Raw genomic sequence first — 10,325 nt, 5'->3', positions numbered from 1 at the left:
CCTCTGTTTGAACCCAAACCAAATAATAATGGCGAGACTGTGGAGTAGCTGCAGTAGTGAAGAGTAAAAATACACTTTAAGAAATACTACTGGGGGCGGGGTGGGGCTGGGAAGGTGGCTTAGTGCATGAAGCCCTGGCTTCCATTCCTCAGTACCATATAAACAAAAAAAGGCCACAGGTGGCACTGTAGCTCAAGTGGTAGAATGCTAGCCTTGAGCAAAAAGAAGCTCAGGGACAGTGCCCAATCCTTCGTTCAAGCCCCATGACCGCCAAAAAAAAAAAAAAAAAAATCACCCTAGACAAGGAGTAATATTTTATAATGATAAAGAGGCCCACACATTTGAAAGATGTATAACAAAGACAAAGATATAACAGATTCCCAAAATATATGAATCAAAAGCTGACAGAACTGAAAGGAAAAATAGATAATTCCAACAACTACGCCCCATTCTTACAACAGTCAGAAGATTAGCGCCGCCAGAATACACTTGAACGACCCAGCAAATATAGCTAAACAACACTTTGAACAATCTAGCCAATCCAAGTTGACTACATATTCTTTTCAGGCATATATGAAATATAGCCCAGGATAGACCAAGATGGATTTGTGTTAGACTAGAAAACAATTAAGAAAATTAAAAGGACTGGAATCAAAGTATAATCTGACCAAAAAAAAAAGAAATGCAAAAATAAACACCAGAAAGAAATTTTGGAAAACCCCCAAATGATTAAGAAATAAGGTCACATATTTCTAAATAACCCACAGGTCAACAGAGAGACCCCCAAATGCTAAGAAATAAGGTCACGTATTTCTAAATAACCCAAGTCAACAGAGAGACTTACTCAAAGTAAGTCCATCTTGCAAAGCAAGCCATAGTTACAGTGATTCTACAGAGTAAACTGCTATAAAACAAACCTATCCTCCTTATAGTCTGACCAGCACTTGCTGAGACCAGCAGAATGCCCAATAAGGAGAAAGTGAGAGCACATAGAAACATGTAACTTTCCCAAACTCTGATTTTATCCATGCCTTTGGGGTATCTGAACCTGTAGTATTTCTGCTGTTTTCTCTATGTGTGATGCTACAGAGACATTCACTTAACTACAGTTACAACCACCTCTAAACTAGGGGCATGGCAGATGACAGGGGTGGGGGACTTTGAAGAAACGCAGGCTACCCATAAGCTGTCCACCTCTCTGTAAGCATTCTCTAATAAACTCATTTACTTGTCAAACTAACTTGTTGGGGTCACTCTTCAGGTTGCTGCGGCAATCCCAATTTGGAAGTAGACGTTTCTTTTATATCTCCCATGGAAATTCATGCAATGATCAAAAAAAGAAATCACAAGGGAAATGAGAAAACATTTTGGACTCCATGAGAACAAAACTTCAACATATCAAATATAAAGTTAAACAGTACTCAGAGGGAAAATTAGGAGTTTTAAACAACGACATTGGCAAAGAACAATTTCACACCAATGATCTCAATTTCCTTTTAAAACAGAGAAAATGAATTCTAAAGTTCATAGGCGGAGGGAAAAAAAGTCAAAAGATAAAATGAATAAAAAAGGAAACAAAAGCAAGACAAAAGAACAAACTAAATACTTAAATTACATTTTTAAAAAAAGATAACACAAAATGCCAACATCAGGAATGAAGAGACCATTACCAACTCAACTGAAATTAAAATGATTATAATAGGACACTATGACCAGCTTTATCACAAAATGAGTTAATTCAGATAAGGAGGCCCAATTCCTGAAAAACAAAAAACATTAAAATGAAAATTGCAAATAGCTTTGTTAGGAGCAGATTAAATCAAACAAATTGAGTATTAACTAGACTAAGGAAGAAGGAAATTTAATTGGGATAATTAAGTCCCAGGACCTAAAAATAATAAGTGCAAACTTCAAAAAGGGGAACAAAACTGTGGCTTGACATTACTAAAAATTGCAAAGTGAGTGAAAATAGGGCCGACTGTCTACAAGGCTGACCATCAATGTCCCAGTGTCTGTTTTTTTGTGATTATGCTTGCTCAGCAAATTTACTACAACATGGAACTTGACCCCTTGCAGTTAGCTTTTATCGATTAAGAAGAAGAAGGCCAAACTTGGAAGGTGGATCTCCCTTTAGAAGAAAACCCAAAAATGAGAGCAAAGGGAAGATCAAGGATGAGAACTTTGTCTTGATTATTGAAATTGTAATCACCATTTGTAATTATTAACTGGTAGCTTTGCTTCTTTAACTCGCTTCCTTACTGATCGCAAAATTACCACTGACCACCTGCAAGTAGCCTCTGTGGTTTTTGTCTTTATATCCCTGAGCTATTTGAGATCGGGGCTGGCCTTCACTGTCTCGACAGTGGAGGTCAGTTGCTGAGGCTAATAAAGGCTCCTAACCCTATTGACTGAGTGTTGAGTGACTCCTTTCTCTGATCATAGGTTCGAGTCCCACTGGCCCAAGGAAGTTGGGAATACCTCATTGTAACATGAGAATTATGAGTTAAAACTCTCCTCCTATACTAACATACACACACAGCAATTTCATCCAATGCATTTAAAATAATACCAATCCGAACCAATTCTTTCAGCAAACAGAGGCAATACAACACGTATCAGGTTCTATGAGACAGCATTATCCATTCACCAAACCAAAACTCAGAAAAGAAACACACAGGGATCCTAAATGTAGTAATAGCAAATGAAATCCAGCAACATATAAAAATAAATCAACACCACGACAAAGATTTATGTCACCAGACTGTCTGAGCAGCTCCCATCTCCTTTCTGTTCTACCATCATCTTAGCACTGCATTGCAGATTAATTCCTATATCCATCTGTTGAAATCCTGATGTCTCAAAACAATGAAATACAGGGCAAATTTTTAACCCTGTCTATTTTGGTCACTAGTTATGTGGCAGGACTTTCCCAAGTTCCGAAAGTTTCATGTCTAGGTTCTTGCTTTCAGCAACGGTTCACAAGCTGGGGCACTGGTGGCTCACACCTGAAATCTTAACTACTCAGGAGGCTGAGATATAAGGACCATGGTTCAAAAGCCATCCTAGGCAGGAAAGATTCTTATCTATAATTAACTACCAAAAAAGTGGAACTGTGGCTCAGAGTGGTAGAGTGCTAGCCTTGAGCAAAACAGCTCGGAAATAGTACCCAGGGCCTGAGTTCAAGCCCACGACCAACAGAAACAACAACAAAAAGATTAACAAGATGTATCTTGCCATCAACCTGACCACTAGTCAGTTAGCCTATTGAAAAATGGAAAAAATATACTAACCCCAAAATACAGCCTATCATGTGAATGCACTGAGATTTACAAATTATAGTAACAGGTTTCAGTAAGAATTTGCATATATCTAAAACATCCATTTCCCCCTCTAGGATTCTGTAAATAATTTATAAAACAGTAAGATTTCTGCATGAGTTCATCAGTTTAAAATTATAACCTTCAGAAGAGACACAAGATAGGCCCTGGAACTTGCCTGTGTTTAGCAAGCAAGCAGAAAAGACACGGGGAGACAGAAAAGGAGAAAAAAAAATTATAACCTTCAACCACAGCATCAATGTTGCCAATTTCTGCACTATTAAGTGTTAACAATTTAAGTTTCATGTTTTCTTGCTACATAACAAGGCTTTTTATTTCAGCTTTTAAGAATGCACTATTGTAAACAAATAAACAAAACATAAGAGAGACACAAAGTCTCTGCCCATCATACAAATAACAGAAAAAGTTTGGGAAATATTTTTTAAATAAAACCAGAACAAAGCTATATTTTTAAAAACCAAACTCTCTTTTCTCCAGTTGAAAGTAGTCAAAATATCATGATGATTCGTTCCACCCACCCTGCACCCCCACACCAAGCTACTTTTAAAAATTACATCTGGCTAAGTGATATATACAAATCAAATAGTTTATATGTGTTTTTCTAGGTGAAACTCAAACAGGATGTAAAGATAATATTTCTATAACTACAAAATGGGCCGTGACAATTCTACAGATTTGATGCAATTTTATTTAAATAATTTAACACTGCAAAATAGAAGCCAATTTGTAAGTATAAAAATAAGATGGCTTAAGCAACCAAATATAAGCACCACACAGAAGCAGATTAGACCACATTACCATCACGCCTTTGGAACATTAAGGCAACATAAATATCTCGAGTCATTTTATGAGAAGACTTTACTCATATAATAGAGGTTACGGAAGCATCTGGAAATAGGCAGAGCTTGTGACTTTTTTTTTTTTTCCTCCTCCAGTCTGAAGTCTTCCCTTCTGGTTTTCTTGTGAATGCATTCATGATTCTCCTTAAACACAATTAGTCGAGGTTGACAAGCGGGCTGTCAAAACCACTGTCTTGCTGGCTGGCTAGGGGAGCCATCAATTTTCTTGAAGGCTGCTGACATATTGAAGATGGTATAGCAGTGCTAAGTTTTTTGACATCTGACTTTAATCTATCAGCTTTATGATGAAATGGGTGTCCAAAAGTGACCGTGGATTTCCCTTGCTGGGAATACCCAGTTTCTCCTGACAGGCTGGGAGTGTGATCACTCTGACATTTCACCGGCTGACAACTGAGTGCTGAAACCTGTTTGAATGGAATCGAATCGCTTAGCGTATCCCGAGCTCCTTGTGGCCTACCCTGTGAAAGCGACACTTCGTGACTGCTACAGAGCAGCGGGGCACTGTTGGAAAGCCAACCTAATGAGTTAAGAAAGTCTCCTCCATCCTTTACTGGAGTTTCCTGCATACCTAAACCTTGACTTTTCTCAAATAAGGCAGTGTCACTTTCCGACAGTGAGTTGCACGTGTACGCCTTGGAACCAGGTCTTTCATTAGGATCTTGGAAGATTGTTGGTGCGTATCCAGATTCAGGGGTACATCTAGGTGAGGGTTTATTTCCATATGTTCCAAGAAAGGGGTATGTGACTGGATGCAGAAGGGTTTCCGAGTAGGTGACACCAGGTAGGTCTTTCTTCTTGTGCGAAATCAAACTTCCTTCACCTTCGCATTGAACAAATTCAGGAGCAACATTCTTTGGCAGAATATCTAGGTGCTTGTGACTACTATCCCCAAATTCAAAGTTTGAAGGTGACCCTTTGTTACCCACATGCTTTCTATCTATGTGCTCTGAATCCTCTAATCGCTTTTGTAAATTACAAGCAGCCCTCCTCTTAGGAACTTGCTCACAAATACTTCCAGGGATAGTTTTTATACCATTTGATTTGCTTTCAATGTTACGAGGTACACTCTGATTCACATCATTTCTTTTTGATTTTTCAACGCCACTCAGCATCTCTGAAGTCAAGGGCAGTACTACTATGCGCAGGGGAAAACAAATTAGGAGAAAATTAACATTAAAGAGAAAAATAAATTCAGGCTTTTATGTAGTCTCAAAGAATGCATATAGATTTTTAATCATTCTCAAAGAAAAACACACCAAGACTAAACATGGTGACATCCACTAAACAAAGCTTGTTCCTGAAATGGAATCCATTGTGACTGCTGTCTAATTCAGCATTAATCTGCAATAGGTATTACAAAATTTCAAGGGCCATGTTTCTCTAATCTCTTGAGGTTAACTATAGAGTTCCTAAAGAAGAGTCTGGTAAAAAGTCCCCATCTACCCACTACTCACAAATGCACAAGCTAAATAAAGTTGGTAATTTAGTTGACTAGGATATTGAATCGTATCAAAGGCAGTTACATAGCATGGATTAGAGGCATCACATACTGTATCTTGGCCCAAGAGCCCACGAAAAGGGTTTGGTTCTATTGGGGTCATCATATGCATACTGTTGTCCCAAATCTAGAAAATTATTTTGTAATATGCCACTGCCCTTTTGGTACCTAAACTTTCTACCACCACTCTAACACTTACACAAGTAATCTTCCATGAATTCCTGAACAATCTCTGCTTCAAGTTTTCCAAAAGTTCAAAAACTCTTATTTTTACACAGATGTGCCTAATGCATCTCCCAGTGTGACAAAATTTACCAGGGTGTTTTTCATGTATCTCTATCAGTACTTGTTCTATATAGTCTTACAGCTATGTTATATGCAGAAAAGAATTTGTTTTTCGGGAGACTGCTCTATTATTATGAGGTACATTGTACCTTTTCATGTACACTCTTAATTTACCTAATACTGTTATTTACCCTTAGAATTTACCTAATATCAACACTGTATGGTTGTATATCACTCTCCAACTTGAATTTTAGATGCTCTTTTAAAAACGGCAAATGTCTCTATTTTGTAAAACATTTATTTGAAAGTTGAGACCTTATAATAGGTGAGTTAAACTTAGTCTTAGTCAGATTGCTGGTGTTCCAACACTCTTTTATCTTTTATTTGCTGATGCTTTTTTAGTTTTTGTTTCCTGTTTCTTCATTTTGTTAATGTGTTTCCCCCCAAGGTTTTCTTCTACTAGCTTCAAAGATATATTTTCTATTTCTATTTGTTTGTTGGTTACTCTTAAGTTTTTGTTTATTTTTGTTTTTTTGGTCCAGTTGTGGGGCCTGAACTCTGGGCCTGGGCGCTGTCCCTCAGCTCTTCAGCTCAAGGCTAGCGCTCTTGGTTACTCATAAGTTTTAACACACATACTTAAATCTACATTTTCTTCTAACCAGAGTTATCACTACCTATATCCTGTCCTTGAAAATAGTAAAACTCTGAACATATTTTAAAGTTCACCTATACTCTATCTTCTTGCATCTTTCTTTGGAAGAACATTCGCAAGTTCTGCTATTTGTTTTACTAACTCTTTTGTTAGGTACAAATTCTGTGGGTTTGGTTTTGTCATTACTTCAATGTTTTCTTGTTTGTTTTGTTATATGGTGATGCCTTTCCATTGGCAATATATGTCTATTCTTATTTAAATACTTGTCTTTTGGATGCCCTGATCCTTTATCTGCTTGCACTGGCTGGCAGGGGAAGAGCAGGTGCAGAAACACCTAACACCTGGCACTCTAGACATGGGAATTCCCAAATCCTCCCTGTGTATCTAGCTACCTGGACACTGTCTTGCTTGCAAAACGCTTTCCTGTTGCTGTCACCCAGCTCAATATTAGGGTTAGGAAAGAAGAGATTAAAAGAAAAGTGACTCTCTACCTGGTTGTGATTGCTCTAGAACACAAACTAAATATCCTATAGATGTTGCCAAAGCCCTGTACTTCTGCCAGAGCTTCCACACGGTGCAGTTTTGATCTGCTCCCTCTCCTCAGTCATCTTTTAGCAGCTTTGAACTGAAGTTTCCCCATCATCAACCACATACTTGCCTTCTTTTAAAGGATTTTCTTACAACTCCTTACCTATCCATTACAACCTTTATAACCCAGTTATCATTTCATCTATTTATCATTCTTTGTTATTTAAACTAAAGGGGGGGGAGAATTTTGGAAGGGGGTGACAGTGATCAAAATGCATATTCATTAACTGCTTTGTTATATGATACCTCCTTTGTAAAACTACTCAAGGATAATTTAAGTCAATTTTTTTTTTAATCTTTTCTACCATCTGTAGGGATGGACGCCACATGGACAGCTAGGGTACATGCTCCATATATATATATATATATGTATATATATATATACACACACACACACACATACACACATATATGTATATACATACATATGAGTATATATACATATATAAATATATTTGTAGTAATGCCCACAATAACTTGACAAATTAACTTAGTCCTTACACTTCTCTTTTTCATACTGAAAGCACTAAAATATTCAAAAGAAAAGAAGGCATTTGAGCAACTGATTCAGACATACCTGATGCTGCTGTAGTTTGGCTTGGGGACCTACTAGAAGTAGGTGTTTCCAGCAATTTTGCCATTGTAGCAAGTTTGCTAGCTGCATTCATAATTCTTTTCTCAGGCCTGTGGGGAATCCAGAACAGGAAAATAAAAAAAGAGTGCAAACAACAACAACAACAAAATGTTAGTTTCTAAAATTTAGCTCTAGGACTGTTTACCTATTAGCTCTGCCAACATTTACAGTAACAAAAACACAAAACTCTCTTCACCCTCAACAGCTTGATCACAAAACAACGGTTAAGTTTTGTGATAAGAAAACTACTTGGAGAAATGACAGACAAGTGGTTTAGACTAAACTTACCCTTCTTCTTTTCCATTATCCTGCAAAATCTGTTGGAGACAAATGAGGTAATATTTGCGCATCTTCCGGGCGGTTTCTTGACGCTCTCGCAGAACCTCTGCCTTTACCATTTCTGCAGCTCTTTCCTTACTCTCCTGGATATAACGAAGCATGTCACCTGCAAGGGCAAGGAAATCACTAGCACTTTTTCAGAAACCAGTGTTTTGGGGGGAGATAAAGTGGCTGGAGGCATAGTGTTAACAATGTATTTTCCATACTGATTAAAATGGGACATTTCAGATCACTTTTAGTAGACTCAAAAGGGATCTTAGGAGGGTGAGGGGGTTGGGGGAGAAAAAGTAGGAGAAAAATGAAGGAAGGGGTAACAAGTTTGACAAGATATGTAACTTACAACCTTACTTAAGTAACTGTAACCCCTTTGTATATCACCTTAACAATAAAAAGCAGTCCTTTTTCATACAGTTCATAAGCAATATAGATTAAGATAATAATGGCTATCATTGTGAAGATTAAAAGGTGTTTGTGACATCAAAAATTAAAGTAAAAGAATGCTAGCCCAGGGATGATGGTAGAACATAAGGTAAAGGAAACATGGTATAGTTTGTACTATTCTAAAACACTTAGGCAAGAAAATGACATAAATGAGGCATGTGCATATACATTTCAATTATACATCATTTCTGTCCAGTTTAAGAGGAAAAAAAGATACAAAGGAGTGGATAAGGAGGAAGAGTAGAAGGGAAGAGAACAAGGAAAGAGAAGGGAGGGGCGGAAAGACGATATGAGACTCATGTTTTTCTCATGCTCTATAAATCTAAGCTCCATTACCTATTCAACACCTCCAACATTTATTGACTGACTAGACGGTTTACAATCCATGATATATACAATTCACTACTATGCAAGCAAAGTGTGAGACTTACACTTATCTTCTAAAATTACGTGAACTCCTAATTCATACCTACTTTTTTTTTTTTTGTCAGTTGTGGACCTTGAACTCTGGGCCTGGGTCCTGTTCCTCAGCTCTTCAGTTCAAGGCTAGCGTTCTACCACTTTGAGCCACAGCGCCACTTCCAATTTTCTGGTAGTTTATTCGAGATAAGAGTCTCACAACAGGCTGGGCGCTGGTGGCTCATGCCTATAATTCTAGCCACTCAGGAGGGTGAGATCTGAGGATTGTGGTTCAAAGCCAGCCCGGACAGGAAACTCCATGAGACTCTTATCTCCAATTAACCACCAGAAAACCAGAAGTGGCACTATGGCTCAAGTGGTAGACCATCTGTCTTGAGCTGAAGAGCTCAGGGATAGCACCCAGGCCCAGAGTTCAAGCTCCATGACCAACAACAACAACAAAGTCTCACAGACTCTTCTGCTGGGGCTGGCTTTGAACCACAATCCTCAGATCTCAACCTCCTGAGTAGCTAGGATTACAGGCGTGAGCCACTGGTTCCTGGCTCTAATTCATACCTTCTAAAAAGGTTTTTTACCTCTTTAACTCAAAATAGTTTTGATTGGGATTACTATGAGCTATGGCTAGCACTTTTTGTTAAATACAGGACTATATTCCACACTTAGAATTTCTCCATCCTTCCTATAACCGCCTGTCAGTATAACATCTGAAAGCTACATGTTCTATGCAAAATAATGAGTGGGAATCCATTTTTCCTTATTTAAAACAGGAAAGATTAAATCAAAGTACATGTCAACATAAAACCTCCAAATTATCTTTCTGGAATGTAATCATCACATAATACAAATGTTATTCTATTAGGATGAAAAAATGCTCAAACTTCACTTCTAATTAACAGATTATCAACAAAAATAAGCATCAGTGACAACTAAGAAAGAAATCACTTTCAAGGACATTGAGTTTTTAGAACATACATTATTTTCTTCTACCAATTATATTCAACATGAGATCTTCACTGTTATTTTTGCTATAAAACAAATGCAGTATCAGAAGGTGTGTATATGTATTTTTTTCCTTGAAATTTTGTCTTGAAATTTATACTCATACTATATAATTTTGTAATTAAAAAGCAAGATGTGTTCTTTTTTTTGGAGGGGGGGGGTCCAGTCGTGGGGCCTGAACTCGGCCTGGGCGCTGTCCCTCAGCTCTTCAGCTCAAGGCTAGCACTCTACCACTTGAGCCACAGCACCACTTCCGGCTTTTTTCTTTTTG

General features: G+C 37.8%; 1 protein-coding gene across 1 annotated transcript in view; it reads right to left on the bottom strand.

Annotated features, from left to right (window-relative positions):
- Positions 1 to 4,008: 4,008 nt before the first annotated feature.
- Positions 4,009 to 10,325, bottom strand: part of Cep152 (centrosomal protein 152kDa) — a 78,847-nt gene continuing 72,530 nt past the window's right edge. The window contains exons 25-27 of the mRNA XM_013009965.1: positions 8,144 to 8,300; positions 7,799 to 7,905; positions 4,009 to 5,330 (exon numbers count right to left, since the gene is read on the bottom strand). Coding sequence (XP_012865419.1) covers positions 4,333 to 5,330; positions 7,799 to 7,905; positions 8,144 to 8,300 — 1,262 coding nt within the window. The 3' untranslated portion in view covers positions 4,009 to 4,332. The remainder of the gene's footprint in view (positions 5,331 to 7,798; positions 7,906 to 8,143; positions 8,301 to 10,325) is intronic.

Source organism: Dipodomys ordii, unplaced genomic scaffold, assembly GCF_000151885.1.
Source record: "Dipodomys ordii isolate 6190 unplaced genomic scaffold, Dord_2.0 Scaffold11, whole genome shotgun sequence".
NCBI classification, from domain to species: Eukaryota; Metazoa; Chordata; class Mammalia; order Rodentia; family Heteromyidae; genus Dipodomys; species Dipodomys ordii.
The sequence above is the reverse complement of the archived record's forward strand: the minus strand, read 5'-3'. Positions and strand labels throughout refer to the sequence as shown.